Source organism: Erinaceus europaeus, chromosome 9 (genome assembly GCF_950295315.1).
Source record: "Erinaceus europaeus chromosome 9, mEriEur2.1, whole genome shotgun sequence".
Classification (NCBI taxonomy): Eukaryota; Metazoa; Chordata; class Mammalia; order Eulipotyphla; family Erinaceidae; genus Erinaceus; species Erinaceus europaeus.
In genome coordinates, this window is record NC_080170.1 from 126,545,247 (window position 1) to 126,570,686 (window position 25,440).

Genomic DNA, 25,440 nt, shown 5'->3' on the forward strand with positions numbered 1-25,440 from the left:
ACACACACACCTGGGGCCCGCCCCACCACACACACCTGGGGCCCACCCTACCACACACACACCTGGGGCCCGCCCCACCACACACACCTGGGGCCCGCCCCCGACACACACCTGGGGCCCGCCCGCCCCCACACACACACCTGGGGCCCGCCCGCCCCCACACACACACCTGGGGCCCGCCCGCCCCCACCACACACACCTGGGGCCCACCCCCCACACACACACACACCTGGGGCCCACCCCCCACACACACCTGGGGCCCGCCCCACACACAAACACCTGGGACCCACCCCCACACACACCTGGGGCCCGCCCCACCACACACACCTGGGACCCGCCCCCCACACACACACCTGGGGCCCACCCTACCACACACACACCTGGGGCCCGCCCCCACACACACCTGGGACCCGCCCCCACACACACACCTGGGGCCCGCCCCCACACACACCTGGGGCCCGCCCCCCCACACACACACCTGGGGCCCGCCCCCCACACACACACCCCTGGGGCCCGCCCCCCACACACACACCCCTGGGGCCCGCCCCCCACACACACACACACCTGGGGCCCGCCCTACCACACACACCTGGGCCCCCGCAGGCCTTGACACATCCACACGCAGATCTGCCCACAGGCCCCGCCCATCTGCCCGCTGGCTCCGCCCACACGCGAGCCTTGACCCGCCCACAGGCCCCGCCCACACGCAGACCTGCCCGCCGGCCCCGCCTAGATCCCTGAGGTGGTTCAGCTCCACCAATAGGACCATCGCGTGTGCGTCGAGCCCACCCTCGCGGCGGTCTGATTGGCTGCGGCGCCATCGGGCCACCCGCCCCCCCTGTGGGCCGAGCCGCGCGCCTGCGCAATGAGGCAGGTCCTGTCTGAGCCGCGCGTGGAGCGGGCGTAGAGCTCAGAACCAGACGGAGGATGACGGAGGGCACGTGAGTGCGGGTTCTCTCGGTGCGGGGTCGCCTGAGGCCAGGGCTGCCCGCGCGGCATGTGGCGGCAGTTCTGAGGGGGGATGGGGTGGAGGGTCGGGAATGTGAGGAGAATCCGGGCCGCGCGCGCCGGGGGCGGCCACACCCCACCCACTCTCAATCCGGCGGGACCCCACCCCCGCCCTCACCTCATGGCACCCCAGTCCCTGAGGGCTCCCTGCCTCTGCACACTGCCCCTCACTGTTCGGGTACCTTGACCCCTGCCCCGGGCCTGCCGACCGCCGTCACCTCACTCGTGACATCTGACCCTGCCCTCTGCTCCCTCACCTCAGGGAACCCCCGGATCCTGCCCTCTGCCCCCTCACCTCACTCGGGACATCTGACCCTGCCCTCTGCCCCCTCACCTCACTCGGGACATCTGACCCTGCCCTCTGCCCCCTCACCTCAGGGAACCCCCGGATCCTACCCTCTGCCCCCTCACCTCACTCGGGACATCTGACCCTGCCCTCTGCCCCCTCACCTCACTCGGGACATCTGACCCTGCCCTCTGCTCCCTCACCTCAGGGAACCCCCGGACCCTGCCTTCTGCCCCCTCACTTCAGGGGATCACCTGACCCAGCTCTCTGCCCCCTCACCTCAGGGAACCATCTGACCCTGCCCTCTGCCCCCTCACCTCAGGGAACCATCTGACCCTGCCTTCTGCTCCCTCACTTCAGGGGATCACCTGACCCAGCTCTCTGCCCCCTCACCTCAGGGAACCATCTGACCCTGCTCTCTGCCCCCTCACCTCAGGGAACCATCTGACCCTGCCCTCTGCCCCCTCACTTCAGGGAATCACCTGACCCTGCCTTCTGCCCCCTCACTTCAGGGGATCACCTGACCCAGCTCTCTGCCCCCTCACCTCAGGGAACCATCTGACCCTGCCCTCTGCCCCCTCACCTCAGGGAACCATCTGACCCTGCCTTCTGCCCCCTCACTTCAGGGGATCACCTGACCCAGCTCTCTGCCCCCTCACCTCAGGGAACCATCTGACCCTGCTCTCTGCCCCCTCACCTCAGGGAACCATCTGACCCTGCCCTCTGCCCCCTCACCTCAGGGAACCATCTGACCCTGCCTTCTGCCCCCTCACTTCAGGGGATCACCTGACCCAGCTCTCTGCCCCCTCACCTCAGGGAACCATCTGACCCTGCTCTCTGCCCCCTCACCTCAGGGAACCATCTGACCCTGCCCTCTGCCCCCTCACTTCAGGGAATCACCTGACCCTGCCTTCTGCCCCCTCACTTCAGGGGATCACCTGACCCAGCTCTCTGCCCCCTCACCTCAGGGAACCATCTGACCCTGCCCTCTGCCCCCTCACCTCAGGGAACCATCTGACCCTGCCTTCTGCCCCCTCACTTCAGGGGATCACCTGACCCAGCTCTCTGCCCCCTCACCTCAGGGAACCATCTGACCCTGCTCTCTGCCCCCTCACTTCAGGGGATCACCTGACCCAGCTCTCTGCCCCCTCACCTCAGGGAACCATCTGACCCTGCTCTCTGCCCCCTCACTTCAGGGGATCACCTGACCCAGCTCTCTGCCCCCTCACCTCAGGGAACCATCTGACCCTGCTCTCTGCCCCCTCACTTCAGGGGATCACCTGACCCTGCCTTCTGCCCCCTCACTTCAGGGGATCACCTGACCCAGCTCTCTGCCCCCTCACTTCAGGGAACCATCTGACCCTGCTCTCTGCTCCCTCACCTCAGGGGATCACCTGCCCTTTGCCCCCTCATCTCAGGGAATCATCTGACCCTGCCCTCTGCCTCCTCACCTCAGGGACCACTTGACCCCTGCCCTCTGCTCCTTGAACTCAGGAGATCACCTACCTCTGCCCTCTGCTTCTTTACCTCAGCGACTACCTGACCACTGCTCTCTGCCCTTCACTTAAGGGGATCACCTGACTCCTGCCCTCTGCTTTTTTTTTTTTTTTTTTTTACCTCAGGGACCACCTGTCCACTGCCTTCTACCCCTTCATTTCAGGGGGTCGCCTAATCTCTGCCCTCTGCCCTTTCACTTCAGGGTCCACCTGACCAGGCCCTCTGTCTCTCACCCTGAGAGCCCCTGGACTCCTACCTTCTGCTTCTCCATCCAGGCACCATCTGACCCTGCCTTCTCCCTCCCTGGCCCCTTGACCATGCCCTCTGCTTCCTCTCCCCCTTTCCACGCCAGGTGCCTGCGGCGCAGAGGTGGCCCCTACAAGACCACTCCGGCCACTGACCTGCGGCACTGGCGACTGTCCAATGTGATGGGCCGACAGACCTGGACCTACTACCCGGATGAGGAGGCGGCCGGCCGTGCACAGTCAGCACTTGAGGCGCATTCTCTGGGGCTGGACACAGTATGTTCAAGGCTATACCAGAACTGGCTTCACCCAGCTTGGCTCAGAGTGCACAACCTGCCCAACCCTGTCCTCACCCCACCAAAACCCGAGTCTGCTCACATTTATTCCTCACCCAGTTCTTGGCTTGCTCTAGGCAGTATCTGTCCATTCTGGCCGTCAGGACCCTCCACATCCAGCCCTTGCCTCATCCTAGCCCCTGATGAAACAGGGATGGCGGGAGTCGGGCAGTAGCACAGTGGGTTAAGCACATGTGGCGCAAAGTGCAAGGACTGGCGGAAGGATCCCGGTTCAAGCCCCCGACTTCCCTCCTGCAGGGGAGTTGCTTCACAGGGGGTGAACCAGGCCTGCAGGTGTCTATCTTTCTCGTCCCCTTTCTGTCTTCCTCTCCTCTCTCCATTTCTCTCTGTCCTATCCAACAATGACGACAACAATAATAACTACAACAATAAAACAAGGGCAACAAAAGGGAATACATAAATAAATAAATTTTTTTTAAAAAAAGAAAGTAACAGGGATGGCTCCCCACTCAGTCCTTGCTGTGTCCCCTGCACCCCTATCTAAGCACAACCTCGTGGTGACTGCAGGGTCCCAAATGTCTGGCTGCTTCCTGTCCTTCTACTGGATCGGTCTGCATGGTACACTTGGGCCTGCTTCCTTTCTTCATCTGACTGGCCTCTCTCCTGCAATGCATGGACCATAGGTGTCTGAAATGCTCTCTGCTGAGGGTACTGTACCTCCTTCTAAAAATGCAGTGTGACAGTGCCTGCTCAATGGTTCTGGTGCCACGATCAGGCATAGAGTAGGGATTGCATGCACCTTCTGCTCCAATCCAGCCACTTGGGAGAAATGACTGGAATTTATTGTTTTATAATTCTGTATTCTGAAATAACTTAGATTCACAGGAAGTGGCGGAGATAGTTACACATGTCTGTCCTTATTCAGGGAAAGCTTTTCATCCAGTGAACTTAATGGAAGAAACTGCTGGTCAGAGCATTTGCAGTGTTAATGGGGTTTCCTGTGGAAACCTGCCACCCTGTTTCTTGGTCCATCTGTTGTAGAGCCTGATTGAGTCCAAGACTTGAGGCATCAGTGCCTCACCCCAAACTTGTCTTATTTCTGTAAGATGTCTTTAGGTAGTCTTGATAAAATTGGCAGGTAGATGGACTGAAAAGCAAACAGATTTTGTTAATAAAACCATCTTTTTTCCTTTGCTGAGGTGCTTCTGACTTATTTATTTATTTATTTATGAGAAAGAAGGAGAGAGAAAGAACCAGATATCACTCTGGCACACGTGCTGCCGGGGATCGAACTAGGGACCTCATGCTTGAGAGTCCAAAGCCCTATCACTGCGCCATCTCCCGGACCACACTTCTAAGTTTTGATGGAAGCATTTCTACTTAAGGTAGATCAGACTTGGTCTTTTAGAGGGCTTTGGTCTAGCCCCTGCAGCTCCGTCCTCTTTTCTTCTTTGCAGAGCAGTTACTTTAAGGACTTCCCCAAAGCCCACACAGCCTGGGATGCTGCTCTGAACGGGATGACATTTTACCAGGAGCTTCAGGCAGAGGATGGACACTGGACAGGGGACTATGGAGGCCCACTCTTCCTCCTGCCAGGTTGGTATGTACTGGCCAGCTTGAAATCAAGGCCACCTCGGACTTTTTTGGAGTCCTGGTCTGGTCAAGGCTCTTGGTGAATGGTGCACAGCCCAGGAAGTCATGTGAAAAGGGCCGAGGAGTCTTAACTGTTCCTGAGTTGTGCTAGTGCTGGTGATAGGACATGGAGGTGAACTCATGTCTGAACTCTGCTAAGGGAGTCAAGGGTACTCTGAAGAGAGTAAAAAAGAGAACAAGAGACTGAGAACACACTAGGAGTTAGTTCCTCAGGCTTTACTTTGCTTTGAGTCCAGTTCCTGCTGCCTCTGGGCTGTGCAGCATGGTGTCTTCAAGGCTTATGGTCCACGTGCCTGTCCTGAGGGGCAGGCTGGGGGACTTTTTTAATCTTATCTATTTTAAAGTCTATCATGTCAGATATGAGAATAGCTGTTCCTGCCCTTTTTTGTGGGCCATTGGCTTGAATGATAGTTTTCCATCCTTTCACTTTAAGTCTGTGTTTGTCTTGTTGAGTTAGATGGGTTTCCTGTAGACAACATATTGTTGGGTTGTATTTTCTGATCCATCTTCCTACTCTGTGTCTTTTAATAGGTGAATTCAGGCCATTGACATTTATTGATATCAAAGATTGAAGATATTTTAACGCCATTCTTGTAGAGTTTTAGAGTGTTCTGATATATGTCCTATTTATGGTGGTCTGATTGTTTATAGGACTTCTTTCAGAACTTCTTTCAGGGCAGGCTTGGTGATGGTTGATTCCTTCAACTGTTGCTTGTCTGAGAAGGTTTTGATGCCTCCATCTAGTCTGAATGACAGTCTAGCAGGATATAGTATTCTTGGCTGAAAGCCTTTCTCATTGAGCACTCGATAGATATCTTGCCATTCTCTTCTGGCCTGTGGTGTTTGTATGGAGAAGTCTGCTGCTAATCTTATGGGTTTTCCTCTGTAGGCGACTCTTTGTTTTTCTCTTGCAGCCTTGAGGATCCTTTCTTTATCCTTATTCCTTTCCATTCTAAGTATAATGTGTCTTAGTGTCTTTAAGTCTGGGTTAATTCTGTTTGGGACCCTCTGGGCTTCTTGAATCTTTATGTCTTTGATGTTGTCTAGACTAGGGAAGTTTTCAGCTATTATGGCCTGAAAAATGCTTTCTTCCTCTCCCTCTCTTTCTTCCTCTGGTAAGCCAATAATGTGTATATTGTTTCTTTTGAAGTCATCCCATGGGACTCTGTTGTTGTTTTCAGCATTTCTTAATCTCTTTTTGAGATCTCTTACTTCTTTTTAGTTGTCTCTAAGTCGTTCTCAATCTTGCTAATTCTGTCTTCAGCCTCATTGATTCTATTCTCTCCCCCCTCTACTGTTTTCTGGAGTTTATCTATTTTGTTGCCCTGCTCTGGTACTGTTGTAGCTTGTTCAGCTAGTTGTGTTCTTAGCTCAGCAATTTCAGCTTTCAGCTCTCTAATAACCTTGAGATAGTGTTTTCTTCAAGAGTCTCATTTGTTGTTCCTGTATTTCTGATGACAATTCTTTCAAACTCTTTACTCACTCCTGTGATTATTTCCTTAGCTAGTGTTTGGATGTTGAACTCATTATTTTGTGCTTCACCCTTTGGGGGGTTTTTAGCTGTACTCTTGTCCTGGTTGGTTTCTCCAATATTTCTTCTTGTTGGTTTAACCATTTTATATATTATGTTATGAGTTCCCTCTCTCAGTACTTTTCAAATTACTGATCACTATTGCCTGGATTGACTTGTGTCTAAGTAAGGTAATTAAAGGGTTCACAGTGGTGGAAGTTAACAGTTGTTTCAATAGTATTTTAATCCCTGAGTTGGAGCTCAGTGGTGTAAAAGCCTCTTTTTTTCCTTCCCTGTAGGCTATGGGAGCCTGAGGGCTTTTAAACTATCAATAGGCTTCTCAGCTTAATCACTGACTCCTGACCAAGAGATAAAGCAGGGTGTGGCAGAGATAATCCAGTGGTTATACAAAGAGACTTTCACAGCCCCACAGCTATGAGGTATAGATCTTCTCCTGAGTTTCCTGGTTAGATCTCTGTCCCCTGGTGTCCCTCCCTGCCGCTGCTCCAGACTCTGAGGGCAGTAGCAATGGAGACTCAGAGTTGCACTTGGTGAGTCTCCGGGGAGTCCTCTCCTCCCTTCAGCTGTCCCCTTGTTGGTGGAGCAGACTGAAGGTGGCGTCTCACCTGATAAACTGCCGGACTGTTACCAGCCACTTAGTCTCTCCCTAGGCTCCTCTCTTTCTCCAGCCACACGTGTTTGCACTCACCGGGGATTTGGTGGGTTCTTGTAGTCGGTCTAGTCCTGTCTAGTTTCAGTCCCAGGTGGTCTCCTTTGGTGTTCCTAGTTGACCCGGGAGAGGAGAGGAGAGGAGAGGGAGATCTGCTGCTGCTCGTAGCCCCGCCTCCAGAAGTCTCAGGCTGGGGGACTTGAGGCAACTCCCAGAGCTCTTTAACAGGAGACAGTTTCCCATTGAGTATGGTGTACGGTGAGTGCTGTGCTGAGTGTCACTGGTGAGCTCTGACTCTGGGGCTTGAGTCCTGGGCTCCAGCTCTGGCTCTGCCTTTTTGGGGGAAGTTTCTGGTTCTTCCTGCCTCTGTGCTTCCCTAATTTGACAGCACTGTGAGTGGGCATGGGGCTGACCTGTGAGTACCGTACCCAGGAAAGCTGGACTGGGTGGATAATATTTCTCACCTATCACCTCATTTGCAAAGTGACACGCACTAGTAAATTTTAAAAATCGAGAAGAATCCTAGCAAGCAATAGATGTCTCAACCAGGGGTGAGCCGTTGGATATTTCTCTCAGCAAGTATTAAAGTAAGACTGGCAGTTCACACCTCATGGAGTAGGGGCATTGATCTTAATTGCTGGCCCCTCTCCAATAGTTGACATTTGGACTATTGGGGGGAGGCTGCATCACCTGTGGCAGGTGTCATCCTGTGCCATCTCTGTTTTAGACAGTGCTGTGGGGTCCTGTGTGGCAGGGTGGATTCTGAATACCTTGGGAGGGGAGTGCCACCTATGCTGCACTGCTCCCTAGGGCCTTCGTCCTCAAGCCTTGGCAGCTCAATTCTAGAGCATGGAGGTCCTCAGGGGCAGCTCCCTGTCACATGGCATCTTCCTCCAGAGGAATGGGGCCAGGACTTAGCAAGACTGAGAGCCTGTTCCTGGAGAGGAGCATCTTCTGTTATTGTTATTTTTTGTAACTTTATTAGTGACATGATAGCCGTTCACATCTTTATAAAGTAACAGGAGTATAGTTTCACGCGGCATCCACCACGAACGCCTTTCCATCTATTTCCCACCAATAGCTACTGTGGTTCTCACAAAGTCTCAGAGACAGCTTGCACTTTAGCTACAAGTTCATATACTCAAATCTCAATATTCCACATATGTGTGAAACTACCTGGTAGTTATCTTTCACCTCCTTACTTTCTTCACTAGGCAGAGTAACCTCAAGTTCTACCCATTTTGTTTGAAGAACACAATATACTTTTTAAATTGCAGAGTAGTATTCTATTGAATATGTGTCATGTAGCTTTGTTATCTAGTCTGACAATGAACATTTAGGCTACTACCTCCACTCCGTAGCTGTTGTGAATAAAACAGCTATAAACACAGGGGTACTTATGTCTCTTTGAATTAATGTTTTCACGTCCTTTGAATATATGCCTAGGGGTGGCATTGCTGGATCATATGGTATTTCCTTTATTAAAAAATTGTCATTATTTTTTTATTGCTACCCAGGTCACCCCTGGTGCTTAGTGTCTGCAATACAAATCCAGCATGTCTGCCAGCGATTTTTCCTTTTATTTATTAATTCGATAGAAATTGAGGAAGGAGGGGGATAGATAGATAGATAGATAGATAGACAGGTAGATAGAGACAGCTCTACTTAACTACTGTGCATGTGGGGACCACAGGCTTGTGCCCCGGTCCTTGTGTATTATAGTGTGTGTGCTTAACCAGGTGTTCCATTGCCTGGCCCCTTTCTTCTTATTTATTTATTTATTTTTATTTAATAGGGCAGAGGACAGAGAGAAACTGAAAAGGGAGAGGGAGATGGAGAGAAAGAGAGCCACCTGCAGTGGGCGGTAGGAGCTTGATGCCTGCTCCTTGGTATGGTAATGTGCACACTCAGCCTGGTGTACCACTGCCTGGCCCCACATATTTCCTCTCTCTTTTTTTTTTTTTTTCATATTTATTTATTTACCAGGGCACTCCTTTGCTCTGGTTTATGGTAGTGCTGGGGATTGAACCTGGGACTTTTGGTGCCTCAAGCATGAAAGGCTTCTTGTATAACCATTAGGCTATCTCACCACACCCATATTTCCTCTTTCATTTGAGAACCAAAAAGGAACATCTTCTCTGCCATACAGGTCTTCTGATCACGTGCCATGTGGCACACATCCCTCTGCCAAATGGATATAGAGAAGAAATAATACGCTACCTGCGGTCGGTGCAACTCCCTGATGGTGGCTGGGGCCTGTGAGTGCTCATTCTGTCACTGTGTGTGTACTTGCCTGTGTGCATGCATTCTTATGAAGCAGCTGACACCTGCTTTGGGGTGTGACTTTAGTTGCTCGGTTGGGTGGTGGAAGGGAGCTTCTGGAGGAGGCAGTGGCTAGAGCCATGCAGAATGGCCCTGGTTTCCCCCGAAGGTCTCAGAACAGGTGGCAGCTCAGTTTCTGGTCTCAGTTCACACCCTGTTTTGTGAATGACTCTCATGGCCGGGAGATGATCTCTTGAGATGCATACACCACAGTGAAATCTCCAGAGTTACCACCAAGGCTGAAGAAAGGCCTTCTCTCTGGGTAGCAGCAGGTGGAAGCTGGACCCAGCAGCCATCTCCAGCTTCAGTCCTCCTGTGTGCAGTGTGGCTTGAACTGGGGGCAGACCTTCACCTGAGGTGGTCAGCTGCCTGGACTCCCCTGGGCATGAGTGCCTCCTATGACACCACTGAGCGATACTGTGGAGTTGCAGAAGGGTGGCTCAATTATTTTGTTTTCTTCACAAGTGCAGTAAAAGCTCTTTGGTATACGGGTCTTGACAGGTGTGGCAATATCAGAGCACTTAGGAGAGGTGTGGGGTCTTGACTTGCTCATTTGTTGGTGTTGCTGCTGTTGGTGTTGCTGTTGGTTCTGTGTGTTTGTTTGTGTATGTTGGGGGGGGCTGAGTCTCAGTTGGGTTGCTGCCCTGGGGCTGGCCTTGCTGCTTAGGCTTGGGGAGTAGGCCAGGAGGCAGGCAGCTGCTCCCTGGGCAGTTTTGGAGAGGCTCAGCTGTCCAGGAAGGTGTATTTTACATTCTCACAGTGGGTAGCAGGTGTGTTTCTTTGTTAGATCAATGTAAGATGTTTTACCATCTTCTGAGTGAGTTTCATGGGCTGCTTTGCTTAATATCTTAGGAAATAAGGGAAGGTATTTTCTTTCTTTTTGTTTTTATTGCCACCACAGTTATCTCTGAGGCTTGGTTTCACACTACAGATCCACTACTCCAGTGGCCATTTTTTCCCATTTCCTTTTTTTTTTTTTAATCAGTTAATTTTTTTTATTTGACAGAACAGAGAAATTGAGGGGGGAGGGGAGATTTTGAGGGAGGGAGGGAAAGGTAACACCTGTAGACCTGCTCCACTGCTAGTGAAGTATCCCCTGTGCAGGTGGGGAGCGGGGACTCGAACCCAGGTCCTTGAGCATGGTGGGTTATATGTGTGTTTAGCTGGCTGCACTACTACCCAGCCCCCAAGATGTTGTTTTCTCATCCCGTAGGCATATTGAAGACAAGTCTACGGTGTTTGGGACTGCACTAAACTACGTATCTCTGAGAATTCTGGGTATTGGGCCTGATGATCCTGACCTGGTGCGAGCCCGGAACACTCTCCACAGGAAAGGTATAGCCTGCGCAGCATGTGCTGTGGTCTGGGAGTGGCACAGCAGATGAAGTGCTAGACTCCCAAGCATGAGGTCCTGAGTTTGATTCCTGCAGCACATGTGCCAGCTGATAACTAATTCTTTCTCTCTCCTCCTATCCTTTTCATTGATAAAAAGAAAGAATCATTACCTCAGTGCAGTGACCTCTTACAAATGGGAATAGATGTAACTCCATTTGAAACATTGGGACTAAATAAGGAAATAGGGAGTTTGCCAAAGCAGAAGTAGTTGGCAACTGTCTGGTCTGAAGCAGTTAAGTAATAAGCCAATGCTGCAGTCCTCCTCAGATGTTGCTGCCCATGGGCCCCTGCCTGCCTTGCCTGCCATGCTTCCTTGGCGCTCCTGCTGCTTATTCTGCTGGCAGGCCTGTATCTCCCTAGAGTGAGTCACAGTAGCTGGGTGAGAAGGTCGACCTTTTCTGCTGGTGCTGCTTCTAAGGCTGCTTTTTGTTTTTTTTCTGGTGATGGGATGAACATTTGAGCTATCTATTGCTAGGCACCTCATGGATTTGACCTCACACCTGGGCTTGAGGCACGGGCTCCTTGTCTAGGAAGGAGTCTCTCTCTTCTTCCTCCTTCTCCTCTTCTTCCTCCTTTTCTTCTTCCTCTTTTCTTCTTCTTCTTTTTAAAAAAAATATTTATTTATTTATTATTGGATCGAGACAGAAATTGAGAGGAGAGAGGGAGGCACCTGCAGACCTGGTTCACTACTCATGAAGCTTCCCCCTGTAGGTGGGGACCAGGGGCTTGAAAACCTGGTCCTTGTGCCCTGTAATATGTGCACTTAACCAGATGTGCCACCACCTGGCCCTATTTTTTTTTTTAATTAAAAGAATTATTTATTTTTACCAGAGCACTGCTCAGTTTTGGCTTATGGTGGTTCTGGGGATTGAACCTGCAACCTCCTCACATGGGAGTGGGGACCGTAACAGGCAGGGCCTCTGTGGTGGTGGTGGTGGTGGGCCGGGCGTGCTCAGCTGTGTAGTTTGAGGCAAGTGGTATGTTCTTCTCTACCTGCAGGTGGAGCTGTGTTCATCCCCTCTTGGGGGAAGTTCTGGCTGGCTGTCCTTAATGTTTATCGCTGGGAAGGCCTCAACACCCTGTTCCCAGAGATGTGGTATGCTAGCACCCTTGGAGTTGACTTAGGAGTCACTGTGCCTGTTGGGTAGACCAGGACTGTTGATCTGTGGAGGGGGTTAGGTTCCAGGCAGAGGTCTTATCTGGCTAAATCCTAGAGCGTGTGGAGCTCCCAGCCGGGCAGGGGGATGCCATAGGTGGGGGGCAGCCCTCGTGGGGCTCGGGTTGGGCCATGTGGTAGTTGGGTGTGGCTTTGGGTCACAGTTGTGGGAGTGGGGTTGCTGGCTTGGTTACACACAAGCACTGGTTATATCTGATTGTTTTGGGTGTTTTTGGATGTGTAGAGAAAGGGAGACAACAAAAGCTAGAGGCCACGCACTTTGCTCCCTCACTGACCTTAGCACTGTTACTAGTGCTGTGTTGTCCTCACCTTCGTTTGTTTTTCTTGCTGGTGACTGTTCAAGTGAATCCAAGGCCTCTTATGTGCCTGCTAACACTTCAGTGAACATCTTTAAAATGAGAGTAGTTCATAACATTTTGTGGTTATTAAACGCAACTTGGACTTATCCTGAGCAAGTTTCTAGGCTTATGAACACCCCAGTGCCACCTACGGAAGTGAGGTCTCCCAGGCCACTAGAGCCCAGCAAGCTGGGAGCTGTCAGGAGTCCTGTGTAAAGAGACCACTCTGCAGGGGAGGTGACAGGCCAAGGGGCCAGGTGGGACTCACCTTGGGGTTGGGGAGTGATGAAGAAGCTGGCACTGGCAAAGTGTGGGGCAGGCAGTTCCCCAAGGCTGCTTGGTCTGGAGGAGGTGGACGATGTCCCCTCCAGTGTGCTCCATGGCTGCACTGTGAAATCCTACTCGGGCTGTGACAACAGGCAGGGCAGGTGTGGGATTGTTCTGGTGAAGGTCTCTCTGGGCTCAGGACTCGAGCTAGCTGTGGTCTTTGTTGGAGCTGTTTAGGGAGGGTTACTGGGCTAGAGGGCAGAGGACAGGCCTGGGGACCAGGGGCCTAGAGCCCCTCTGGCTGCAGAGAAGGTGGGAGTGTTGCCCTGGGAGTAGGTGGAGACACTCAGGAAAGTGTGGGGAGTGAGCCAGTGGAATTCGAGGGTAGCCGGCACTCCTCTTGGGGCTCCCCCCCACACCCCCATATGCAGGAGGACAGCAAGCTTGAAAGCAAGTCTGGGGAGGATGCCCGTCACAGCCTGTGCAGCCCCCAGGAGCACTGGTACCTAGGTCTGAGTCACTCCCGAGTCTGTAGGAGTCAGGATGCCTAGGCAGGACACTGAGCGGAGGTGGGGTCCTGAGGCTTTCGGGGTGTTCATCTGTGCTCCCCCTCCAGGCGGTTTTTGTGTTGTTTTGCGACTGCCATGCTGGGCAGTTTCTGGTATGTGTGGTGGGATGGGGTGTGGGGCTCACTCTGAGATGCTGTCCGCCAGGCTCTTTCCTGACTGGGCCCCTGCGCACCCCTCCACTCTCTGGTGCCACTGCCGGCAGGTCTACCTGCCCATGAGCTACTGCTATGCCATACGGCTAACCGCCAAGGAAGAGGACCCACTGGTCCAGAGCCTCCGCCAGGTAAGCCCCCCATGTGTCTCTGGGCCTAGGGTCACATTCAGCTGTGGCTGTGGCTGCATGCTGGGACCCCACACAGCTGACCCCCATGGTTATGTCCACTCTGACAGGCCAGAGGGGCTTGTGACACCTGTGAGCACAATCCTGCTCAAAGCATGTTGCAGGGGTGAGACTGGGGTACCTGGGGAGGGGGGAGGATGGCCCTGAGCCCTGTGCCCGCAGGGGCTCAGTGCTCAGAGTGTGTTGCAGGGGTGAGGCTGGGGCAGGCTGCAGTGGCCAGGGAGGGGGGAGGCTGGCCCTGAGCCCTGTGTTCACAGGAGCTCTATGTGGAGGACTACGCCAGCATTGACTGGCCAGCGCACAGGGACAGTGTGGCCGCAGATGACCTGTACACGCCGCACAGCTGGCTGCTACGAGTGGTTTATGGTGAGGGTCTGTGCGGCGGCTGGTTCCCCAATCAGGGACAGGGAGGGGCACTGCCCAGAGGCCGGGGGGCCAGGGGCCCAGTCTTGTGGGACAAGGTTCCTAGACCAGAGGACTCAGAGCTGAGGGCCATGTGTGTGTGTGTGTGGGGGGGTGGGCAGCACCTGCACGGCCCATCACCAGCCCTCCTGTTGGCGGACAGCAGGGCTGCACGGGAAGGCAGGGTACTGGGTCTGCATGTGGCAGGCCAGGTTGGGGTGGCGGTAGAGCTGGGCTCAGGGACAGGAGGGGAAGCAGGGCAGTCAGCTAGAGCACCCAGAGCGCCCAGTGCCTGAGCCCCTGTCCCCACAGCACTCCTCAACCTGTATGAACGTCACCACAGCACCAGCCTGCGGCAGCGGGCCATCCAGAAGCTGTACGAGCACATCCAGGCAGATGACCGCTTCACCAAGTGCATCAGCATCGGCCCGGTTGGTCCCCTGCCCACCATGCCTGCTGGGGTGGGTGGGGACTGGGCGCCATGGGCCAGGGGCCGGTCACTGGGCTTGAGTGTGGGCCTCCCGCTGGAGCCGGCAGGCCCTTCTGGGGACCTGTCCTCAGGCCTCACCCCACCCAGCGTCTCAGCTGAATACCCTGTCCAGAGGACTGTGCTTTGAGGTCACCACCCCAGGTCTCCCCGGCTGCCTCTGGGGGCACTTCCCAATAGGCCTTCCCCATACCCCAGTACCTGCTTTCTGCCTTTCTCTCCAGGGGCTTGGAATGGTGGGTCCTTTTCCTGCCCTCTGCCCTCTGCCACTCCAGAGATTCAGGACTCTGCTCTGGCCGCTGACCTGTTCCACAGGACCATGCGTCTGGCAGAAACTGTGGCTTTGCTGGTGGCTGGGGTGGGGGTAGGGAGAGCAGGGCAGAGCTGTGAGCTTGTGGCAGCCATGGCCACAGCTGGAAGGTGTGTGCAGGTCTGCATGGGCCCAGTCGGTAGGGTGTCACCGAGCTCTGCCACAGGGGTTTCTGAGCCACGCGTCACCCCAGGTTATGGCACACCACATCTGTCCCAGTGGAGCAGCCTGTGGCCTTCCTTGTGCTGTGAGAGTCTGTGGGCTTTGGCCTAACCTGCATGCAGCACGTCTAACCTTTTAGAAGCAAGGTTTTCATTGGGTTTTGGCTTAGGGTCCCACAGTACAGCCTGTGGCCTCGGCCAGTGATCTTGTCCCTGCATCTCCCGTGCCCCTTAGACCATCTTGTCAGCTGTCGCCTGACCTAGCCGAGGCAGATTAGCTGTGTCACCTGCTCCACTCAGCCTGGCCCCTTACTTGTTCTGCTCACCTTTGTCTGTGCTGCAGGGTGCAGTCCCTCCACAAGATGCAGGCCCTCTGCGGGGTGCAGTCCCTGCTGCAGAGTTTCCCAGGGGGACTCTCGCTCTCCACACCCAGTGGGGAGAGAGGGGAGCTTCATAGGGAGTCCTGACCAGGCATGTCCCACAGATCTCCAAGACCATCAATATGCTGGTGCGCTGGTCTGTAGACGGGCCCACCTCCTCCAGCTTCCAGGAGCATGTGTCCAGAATCCCTGACTATCTCTGGTGAGTAGACACAGCCAGCAGCTCAGCCCAGATACCTTGGGCCTCCCGCCGTGGCCAGTCTCAGCACCCAAGTCAGGGTGCTGTGGCATCGGAAGTGACGCTGTGATCAGGGCTTTCAGGGCTCGTGGGTGCTGCAAAGGGCTGTTTGGAGTCAGGATTTCCCCCTTAGCAGAAACTGGGCAGTTCTAGAAGGTGAGCCAGGAAGGCTGCAGGCAGATGAATGTCAGGAAGGGCCTGCTGAGGGGAGAGAGGTCAGCCATGGGTTGTAACCCAGAGGTGTCCCCTGGCCCAGGACCAGGGATGGCAGCCAAGCCCAGGCTCCAGGCTCCAGGCTTCCTCTGGCAGCACAACTAAAGCTTCCCATCTGCCTGGTACCAGCACAGTGGGCCCCTGACCTCAGGACTCTGCTGACCTTCCTGAGCTGGGCCCCGACCTCAGGGACTCCTCTGCTGCCCCTCCTGAGCTGTGCCCCTGACCTCAGGGACTCCTCCGCTGCCCCTCCTGAGCTGGGCCCCTGACCTCAGGGACTCCTCTGCTGCCCCTCCTGAGCTGGGCCCCAACCTCAGGGACTCCTCTGCTGCCCCTCCTGAGCTGGGCCCCCGACCTCAGGGACTCCTCTGCCCCTCCTGAGCAGGGCCCCTGACCTCAGGGACTCCTCTGCTGCCCCTCCTGAGCTGGGCCCCCGACCTCAGGGACTCCTCTGCTGCCCCTCCTGAGCTGGGCCCCCGACCTCAGGGACTCCTCTGCTGCCCCTCCTGAGCTGGGCCCCCAACCTCAGGGACTCCTCTGCTGCCCCTCCTGAGCTGGGCCCCCGACCTCAGGGACTCCTCTGCTGCCCCTCCTGAACTGGGCCCCCGACCTCAGGGACTCCTCTGCTGCCCCTCCTGAGCTGGGCCCCTGACCTCAGGGACTCCTCCGCTGCCCCTCCTGAGCTGGGCCCCCGACCTCAGGGACTCCACTGCCCCTCCTGGGCTGGGCCCCTGACCTGGGTCTCTCATTGCCCGCTGCCCTGTGCTCTGTCTTCCTCATAGGTTGGGCCTTGACGGCATGAAGATGCAGGTAAGAGCTTCAGGGCAGCGCTGCTCCTTGAAGCACAGGGACAGACTCTGGGTTTGCCGGGAACTAGACTGGCTCCTTCAGCCTGCTGGGAAGGTGTGGGGGCTGCTGCAGATCATGGAGTGTCACCCTATGGAAGAGGTCAGATCACAGGCAGAAAGGGGCATGCCCCATGGAGGTTCTGCTGTGGACATACTGCCTGAGAGCTCTCTTGAAGCCAGGGTCTGGCTGAGTACACAACATGGGAGCCTGTGCCTGTGTCCCTCGCTGCACCCAGAGCTGACACCTGGAAAGCTTGGCCCCTGCTGCCCATACATCACCACCATGTGCTTGTGTGTCGTGGGTGGCATTCTGGCCATCGTTGAGCCTGTCATTCTCCCTGCAGGGCACCAATGGCTCACAGATCTGGGACACTGCATTTGCCATCCAGGCCCTGCTCGAGGTTTGTGGCTGTCTCCTCCTTCATCTTCAGCTGCCTTGTGTGTGTGCCTGTGGGGACCCTGCTCTCCGTTCTGTGCCTTTGACTGTGACCACCTGAGGTGGTGGCCTTGCCCAGCCAGTCTGGACCCTGGGCTGACGGTGGAGGCAAGGAGCTGAAGCTGTCCTGAGGAGATAGGGCAGTGGGGACTTCTCGAAGGGCTGTGAGCTCCAGACTAGTCTCCCTACTCACTTGTCGGAGCACATCTGAGCAGACAGGGAGAGCAAATCCTGGGCTGGGGGGATGGGTCTGGGGACCGTGGGCAAGGCTGTGAGGAGGTGGCACCCCGTGGTGGGGGTGTGGATTGTCCCTTCTGCCCACCGCACTTCTCTGCCATGTCTTCTCACAAGCTCCCAAGACCTGGTGGCTTGTCCCTGGGTCCCAGCTCAGCTCTGCTCCACTCTGTTCCAGGCCAAGGCGGAGCTCAGGCCGGAATTTTGGCCCTGCCTGCAGAAGGCCCACGAGTACCTCCGCACTTCACAGGTGAGACAAGTCTGCCTGTGCCAGGACTCCACGGACACCTCCCCAGGCAGGATGCACTGTGGCAGGGTGGCCAGAGTGAACGGGTCATGACTGAGCAGTGGGTCACACGTGGGGCACGGACAGCAGCCAAGGGACAGCAGCACCGGGCCCCTGGACGCTTCTGCCTTTTGTCTCTGAAGCTGGTGACACGTATGCCCCTCCTCTGTTTTCTACATGTGCTCTGGACGCCCCCAGGTCCCAGACAACCCTGAGAACTACCAGAAGTACTACCGCCAGATGTGCAAGGTACCTCAACCCATCCAGAACCCTCCTTGACCCCGGGTAGGTAGCCTAGGCAGCCGGCGCTGGGCTGCCTTCAGTCTGTGCAGTGTGGGTTCCAATGGCCCCAGGTGTCCCCAAGCGAGGAAGAAATGTGCAGCCTGTGTCATTCAGCCCCTTTAGACAGCGGCATGTGGGGACAGTGACCAGCTGTGGGGTGAAAGTGGGCATAGCTGTCCAGCCTCACTGCATGTCAGAGGGCGCGGGTACCCTTCTCTAATCGGCCCACACACGGCGGACAGTGACAGCTTCAGGCTGTGAATGTCGGTGCTGCCTGGAACCACAGACTCACCCCACAGCGGCCTTGGCCAGGCTCACCTGCCACCACTCACAGCTCTCCCTCTGCAGGGTGGCTTCTCCTTCAGCACTGTGGACTGTGGTTGGATTGTCTCCGACTGCACAGCTGAGGCCCTCAAGTCTGTCCTCCTGCTGCAGGAAAAGTGTCCCTTTATCACCCAGCACGTCCCCCGAGAGCGACTGTATGACGCTGTTGCTGTGGTGAGGCCCAGGGCCCCTGCGGAGGGTGTTGTGCATGTGGGAGTTCCGTATCCCCAGGCCAGGCGTCCCCTCAGGGCAGGGGAACGTGTCATCACTGGCCACTCCTCGTGTGTCCAGCTGCACATCTTCTGGGGCACTTAGTGTGTATAGGCTCCGTGCACCCCAAGCAGTGGGTGGGACTCCAGGTGACCCTGCCAAGGGGCTGCCCACTTCCATGCCCCCCGAGTGTCCTCTGGGCTCCAGAGATTCCCAGCCCTCTTCTCCCAGGGGCTCGGTCAGGAGGTGAGGATTGCCATCATGCAGCACCTGTGTGGCTGGCGGGTGTAAGGTTTGCAGGAGAGGAGTGTGTCAGCACACGTGTGGCTCATGAGCTGAGAAGAGTGGCTGTCTTGGGCCTTGTTGCCACATTCTTGCTCAGTGACTAGCTGACAAAGGCCCACTTGAGCCCACTTCAGCACTCCTGGGGTCTCAGCTGACAATGAAGACCGGCTCCAGTCTGTTCCCATTAGCCCTGATCTACAGAGTGGAGGCCCTGTCGTCTCTGTGCCGTCAGCACAGGCTCAGCTCAGTGTGGTCTTGGTCTAGTTGCTGAGCATGAGGAATCCTGATGGCGGCTTTGCCACGTATGAGAGGAAGCGTGGAGGTTATCTGCTGGAGCTGCTTAACCCCTCCGAAGTCTTTGGTAAGCGGTCAGCCTGTGGTGTGGAGCAGTCACAGGGCCCCATGCACCCCAGCGTGGCTGCCTCTGGGCAGTGCAGTGCCAACAGAGGCCGGGGGGGGGGGGACTAGGCACTGAGTGTACTGGGGGCCATGGTCCCCGAGGTGCTACCCCTCATTGTGAGTGAATAGCTGTGGTTCTTGGAGGCAGGCGGGGCACACCTAGCAGTGCACACATCACAGCGTGCAAGGACCTAGATTCAAGTCCCTGGCCCCCGCAGGGGGAAGCTTCAGGAACACAGGAGCAGGGCTGCGGTGTCTCTCTCTGTTTCCCTCTTCCCTCTCCATTTCTGTCTGTCTGTCCCTCTCTGCGGTCAGTGGAGCACATGGTGGGTGCATGCTACCCAGGGTGCTCCCCGGGCTCCTGCTCTGCCCTCTGTGGGGTCCATGACCGCCTGCAGAGGAGTCGTGAGAGCGCTCGCCTGTGTCCTCCCTGCATATCCTGGTTCTGCATCATGGGCACCTGGGTCTCCTAGGTCTCACCCCTGCAAGGCTCAGATGTGATCTAGCAGAGGGCTTGGGTGGGGGGGTGTCCAGCTCTTGGCTGTGGCCCCACTTCACCTGCCCACCCAGCGACCCTGCAGCCTCCAGGTCATCCGTGTGCTGCTGCCCCTGTGAGCTCTGTCCTCTACCTGCAGGATGGAGGGTTAGTGATTCCCCAGAGGGCAGGCAGGGTGCAGCTTGTGTCTACCTTTCATTACCTCTCCCAGGTGACATCATGATCGACTACACCTATGTGGAGTGCACCTCGGCCGTGATGCAAGCACTGAAACACTTCCACAAGCAGTTTCCAGAGCACAGGGCCAGGGAGGTCAGGTAGGGGCCTCGGCACAGGGGGGCAGGCAGGGGAACTTGGCACAGGGGGCAGGTAAGGACCTTGACACAGGGCACGGGGGGCAGGTAGGGGCCTCGGCACAGGGGGGCAGGCAGGGGAACTTGGCACAGGGGGCAGGTAAGGACCTTGACACAGGGCACGGGGGGCAGGTAGGGGCCTCGGCACAGGGGGGCAGGCAGGGGAACTTGGCACAGGGGGCAGGTAAGGGCCTTGACACAGGGCACGGGGGGGGCAGGTAGGGGCCTCGGCACAGGTACACAAGTTCCATCAGGGGCCACCCAGCTCAGGCCCTAGGACCAGAGAAGTGGGGCTGGGCCGAAACTCATTTACACGCACAGGTACACAGGCCTTCCAGGTTCCCAAGTCATCTAGGCCCTCAAGGTCCATGAAATGCCATGTGTGTGTCTCTCTCTGTGGGTGAGAGAGGAGAGGCCGGAACACTGCCACATCTTTGGCATTTGTCTTTCGTGTGTGTCTCTTCAACTCACCGGTTTCCTTGTTCTTCCTGTCCTGTCATTGCTTCTCTTAGGTGCTGGTATTTTATCTCAGTTATAACCCCACACGTTTGTGAAGGTTTTTTTTTTTTTTTTTTTCCCCTCCAGGGTTATTGCTGGGCTCGGTGCCTGCACCATGAATCCACCGCTCCTGGAGGCCATTTTTCCCCCTTTTGTTGCCCTTGTTGTTGTAGCCTCCTTGTGGTTATTATTGCCATTGTTGACGTTGCTTTGTTGTTGGCTAGGACAGAGAGAAATGGAGAGAGGAGGGGAAGACAGAGGGGGAGAGAAAGACAGACACCTGCAGACCTGCTTCACCGCCTGTGAAGCGACTCCCCTGCAGGTGGGGAGCCGGGGGCTCAAACCGGGATCCTTATGCCGGTCCCTGTGCTTTGCGCCACGTGCGCTTCACCCGCTGCGCTACCGCCCGGCTCCCAGGTTTTTTTTTTTTTAATTTTTATTTATTTTCCCCTTTTGTTGCCCTTGTTGTTTTATTGCTGTAGTTATTACTGTTGTTCTTGATGTCGTTGTTGGATAGGACAGAGAGAAATGGAGAGAGGAGCAGAAGACAGAGAGGGGGAGAGAAAGACAGACACCTGCAGACCTGCTTCACCGCCTGTGAAATGACTCCCCTGCAGGTGGGGAGCCGGGGGCTCGAACCGGGATCCTTAAGGCGGTCCTTGTGCTTTGCGCCACCTGCGCTCAACCCGCTGTGCTACTGCCCGACTCCCGTGAAGGTTTGTTTTAAAAAAGAGGCCAGAGTACCGTTTGTCATATCCAGGGTTCAGGTGTGCAAGTCCTGTGCTCTGCCTGCTAACACACACACCAGCCTTTAATTTTTTAATTTTTTGCTTACCAGAGCCCTGCTCAGCTCTGGCTGATGGTGGTTGAACCTGGGACCTCCAAGCCTCAGGCAGGAGGGTCTCTCTGCCAAACCACTGTGCTTTCTTTCCCACACAACACACAGGTTTTTTGTTTGTTTTTCTCAAGGGTGACAGTGCTCACCCTTGGGAGACCATTGACAGGTGGAGCTGGCTTGGGCAGGGTGCTTTTTTTCCAGAACATTCACTGGCCAATATCTCTGTGTTCCAGGGAGACACTGGAACAGGGCCTGGAGTTCTGCCGCAGAAAGCAGAGGGCAGACGGCTCCTGGGAAGGGTGAGTGATCCTGAGTGGCCAGGGGTGTCACACCACACCCGCCAGGAGCCACGGCTGAAGCAGCAAATCCCAGATGCTTGCTGCCAGCCATGGATGATGCCGGGCCCTGTTCTGCTCTGTGCCCAGGCTCACCCATGGGAGCTGTGCCCTCAGCTGCCAGGGGTTGTCCCAGTGTGCTGATGTGCTTAGTGGCCTGATGCTTCAGGAAACCCACCTCCCCAGACACCAGTCAGACCCCCCCCCCCAAGGGCCTGTCAGACCCTCACCTCATCTGTCTGAGAACCCCCACCACCCACCCCCAGGGACAAGTCAGACCCCTCACCTCATCTGGCTGAGCAACCCCCACCCTCCCAGGGCCAGTCAGACCCCTCACCTCACCTGACTGAGCAACCCACACTCCTTAGGAGCCAGACAGACCCTCACCTCACTTGACTGAGCAACCCCCACCACCCACCCCCAGGGGCAAGTCAGACTCCTCACCTCACCTGACTGAGCAACCCCCACTCCTTAGGAGCCAGTCAGACCCTCACCTCACCTGACTGAGCAACCCCCACCACCCACCCCCAGGGGCAAGTCAGACCCCTCACCTCACCTGACTGTGTAACCCCCACCCTCCCAGGGCCAGTCAGACCCCTCACCTCACCTGACTGAGCAACCCCCACCCTCCCAGGGCCAGTCAGACCCCTCACCTCACCTGACTGAGCAACCCCCACTCCTTAGGAGCCAGTCAGACCCTCACCTCACCTGACCAGAAAGTTGGGGCCCTAGCATGATGTGCTTGCTCAGACCATGTGTGCTGGCTTCAGAACTCTGGAGATAGGACTGAGGTGCCTCCTCCCTGTCTCCTCAGCTCCTGGGGGGTGTGTTTCACCTACGGCACCTGGTTTGGGCTGGAGGCCTTCGCCTGCATGGGCCACACTTACCACGACGGGTGAGTGGCCCTTGCCCTCCCTGAGGTGCTGTTCCCTGCTCGGGTGTGTGTCTGGGTGATTTTGCATTGTTCTGAGCGGGGGTCGCCACGAGCAGTGTCCTGGATTGACAGCCCACACAGCTATCTAGAGTGGAGATGAGGGGGGGGTTGGGGTCCCACTCCCAGTTGGAGCGGGACTCTCTGTTGGTGGGGAGTGTGTTGGGGCAGGGGTGTGTGTGACTTGGCCAGACCTGGTGTCCCTGAGGTGTCACTCAGCCTGCACCTGCCCTATGCATGGGCAGGTGTGGCCGCCTCACTCCACACACCCCAGGGTGGTGCCATGGAGGGTGCTCCTCAGGCCTGGCGGGGCCTCTCTGGACCCTCCCCAGTGACGTTTACTTCACAGGACCGCCTGTGCCGAGGTCTCCCGTGCCTGTGACTTCCTGCTGTCCTGGCAGATGGAGGATGGGGGTTGGGGGGAGGACTTTGAGTCCTGCGAGCAGCGGCGTTACGTGCAGAGCACCCAGTCCCAGGTCCACAACACGGCCTGGGCCCTCATGGGGCTGATGGCCGTCAGGTGAGGCTCGAGGGAGCCCTGGGCCTGTGCTGCAGGTCAGTGAGCGGGATGTGGCCTTGAGCCAGCTGTGGGGGTGGTGGCGGCCGTGGGGGTGGTGCGGAGTGTTGCAGCTGCCGCCGGGAGTTCCTGTGGGCATTGCCTGTGCCCACTCTGCTGCCCTGTGGAGCCTGGCCAGGTCCTTGTGAGCAGGAGTAGCTGGGGCCCTCTCGCAGTGCTGGGGGCCCGCCCTGGTCTGCCTCCCACGCTGAGCTCAGTCCTTCCAGCATCCTGTGCTGGGCCAGGAAGGGGAGCCCATGGCTTCCTGTGGCTGCTGTGTCCACCCACCCAGCTGGCACCTAGCTTGTTGCTTGGGGCCTCTCGGGGACTGACTTGATTCCACTGCCCTGAACATGCGGCAGACAGCAGCAGGACCCAGCACCCCACTGTCCTGTGGGGGGGAGGGCTGGGCCCGAGAGCGGGCTAAGCTAAGCCCTTTTGTCCCCCTTCTGTCAGGCACCCTGACATAGCCGTTCTGGAGAGAGGAGTCCAGAGTCTGCTGAGGAAACAGCTTCCCAATGGTGATTGGCCGCAGGTATGCCCAGGGAGCCTGCACTGAGCCTGGCCCCACCCTGCCTGAGCCCCTCAGTCACTCATGTGGCTCTGGGAGCTGGAGGTGGCAGACCTGCTGGCCCGTGGCTAAGGGGAGGCCTGTGGGCTTGCTGTCTACGCATGAGGCCCTGCCCCAGGAGGCTGCTGAGAGGGGCCAGCACCTCTGCCTGTCTGCCCTCGTCCCCGAGGGCTCAGGAGGCCCCAGGCTGGCCTCATCCCCTTCACGAGCTGGGCTGGTGTGGGGTGGGCGACCTCCGTGTGGGGTCCCTGTAACAGCAGCCCCTGCCACCTTTGTGCTTGTGTCTCTGCAGGAAAATATCCCTGGGGTCTTCAACAAGTCCTGCGCCATCAGCTACACCAGCTACAGGAACGTCTTCCCCATTTGGGCACTGGGCCGCTTCTCCCATCTGCACCCCGACAACACCCTCGCTGGCCACCCCTGAGCACAGCTGGGTGCCGTGGGGAGTCTGAGCTGTGGGTGTCAGGCTGATTCAGGGAGGGTGCGGCATCTCAGGCCTCCAGGGCAGACGGGAGGCCCTCAGCTGGGTGGGCATTGGGTGCTATGGGTGTTAGGGTGTCAGTCAAGCTCAGGGAAGGTGGGGCATCTCAGGCCCAGGGCAGACCCCCATGGCCTCTGTAGGCTGTGGTGCAGGGGAGGCCCTCAGCTGGCTGGGCTGGGACACCTGGTGCTATTCTGAGAGTCACTGAGACTCAGTCCTTGCTGTAGCTACAGTGCTGGGAGGGGTGACCGAGTTCTCAGAGGAGTCTCTGTCTTCCCCATCCTGCCTGGCTCTCACACCTCTGGGTCTCCCTGTGAGTAGGCGGCAGCTTCTCCAGCAGTCTAGCGGGTGAGGGTGGCCACATGAGGCCCACATCCGGCTGCCATGTCCTAGGGTGACACAGGCCCAGGCCTGATGCTCACCCTGGAGTGCCACCCCTCCTACCACCAGAGTTCATCGTCATTTGTGGGTACAGAAATGCACTTGGGACATCAGTGACAGAGGCCGTGGGGCTGTTGGATGGGTGGCCACTATGGGGAGCATTGCCGTGTGCCAGGGCCAGCTGACCAGCCCAGCCCCTGCCCCCTCTTGGCTGCCACCAACCCTCAGGCCCATTTGTGCTCTGAGCTGAGTGGAGGCCCTGAGGTGACCTCTGGGTTATCCTCTGGAGTCTCAGCCTGCCCACTGTGTTGGGTGTGGATGTGGGGTCCGGCGTGGACAGTCGGATCCCGAGTTTGCCCCCACCCCCACACGCCAGCTCCCTTGGATTAAGCCCCCCACCCGCCCGCCTACCCACTTACCCTCAGCCTTTGTACCATGCGGCCTTGTTCTCTGGCTCACCTCTGAGCTGCCCCCCCACCCCCCCAGGTGTTGCTCCTGGCTGTGGAGGGTGCTCACCTCAGTGGGTGCCACTGAGAGCCAGCACTCTGCCCAGTATTTTTATAAACTGGGTTTGTTTGGATTGATGGAATGCTGCGGGGTTCCTTTGAAGTCTGTTGGGTCAGCCCTCCACCCATGCACGTGGCTCACCATCTCCCAACTCAAGCTGCAGAACAGACCCTGACTGATCACCGGACAAAAAGCATGAGCTTCTGAAGCTTAGTGCCTGTGCCCAGTCTCACCCGAGTTTCTGGACCTGCTGAAGCGGGCCTGCCCCTGTGTGGGGGGCCCAGGGAGGTGCTGGGAGGGAAAGGTGTCACCTGCCCTGAGGAAGATGTTTGCTTGGAGCGGGGGCAGGAGCTTGCAGCCTAGCAGGGTCCTCGGTGGGTCAGTCGTGAGGCCCTGAGTGACCCCTGAGTCTCTCCTGCTTTCAA

General features: G+C 56.7%; 1 protein-coding gene across 2 annotated transcripts; it reads left to right on the forward strand.

The window, feature by feature from the left end:
• The first annotated feature begins 828 nt into the window (after positions 1 to 828).
• LSS (lanosterol synthase) lies at positions 829 to 25,088 on the forward strand. 2 transcript variants are annotated; one of them, XM_007537918.3, is made up of 22 exons: positions 829 to 941; positions 3,144 to 3,312; positions 4,790 to 4,928; positions 9,315 to 9,423; positions 10,701 to 10,822; positions 11,882 to 11,978; positions 13,378 to 13,516; positions 13,831 to 13,939; positions 14,288 to 14,406; positions 15,418 to 15,515; positions 16,547 to 16,574; positions 16,957 to 17,013; positions 17,461 to 17,532; positions 17,767 to 17,817; positions 18,199 to 18,348; positions 18,934 to 19,030; positions 19,776 to 19,881; positions 21,487 to 21,552; positions 22,403 to 22,483; positions 22,869 to 23,039; positions 23,532 to 23,610; positions 23,939 to 25,088. In XM_007537918.3, exons 1-22 carry the CDS (start codon positions 928 to 930, stop codon positions 24,068 to 24,070), a joined length of 2,205 nt encoding a protein of 734 aa, XP_007537980.1. In that variant the 5' UTR covers positions 829 to 927; the 3' UTR covers positions 24,071 to 25,088. The 2 variants fall into 2 exon arrangements, with proteins under 2 accessions (XP_007537980.1, XP_060054852.1); XM_060198869.1 differs by lacking the exons at positions 829 to 941; positions 3,144 to 3,312 and having other exon boundaries at positions 4,799 to 4,932.
• The last annotated feature ends 352 nt before the right edge of the window (positions 25,089 to 25,440 follow it).

Coding starts and splice junctions, on each gene's coding strand:
- LSS (XM_007537918.3), top strand. Junction 18,349..18,933: donor TGTATGACGCTGTTGCTGTG/GTGAGGCCCAGG, acceptor GTCTTGGTCTAG/TTGCTGAGCATGAGGAATCC. Junction 22,484..22,868: donor GGCCACACTTACCACGACGG/GTGAGTGGCCCT, acceptor TTTACTTCACAG/GACCGCCTGTGCCGAGGTCT.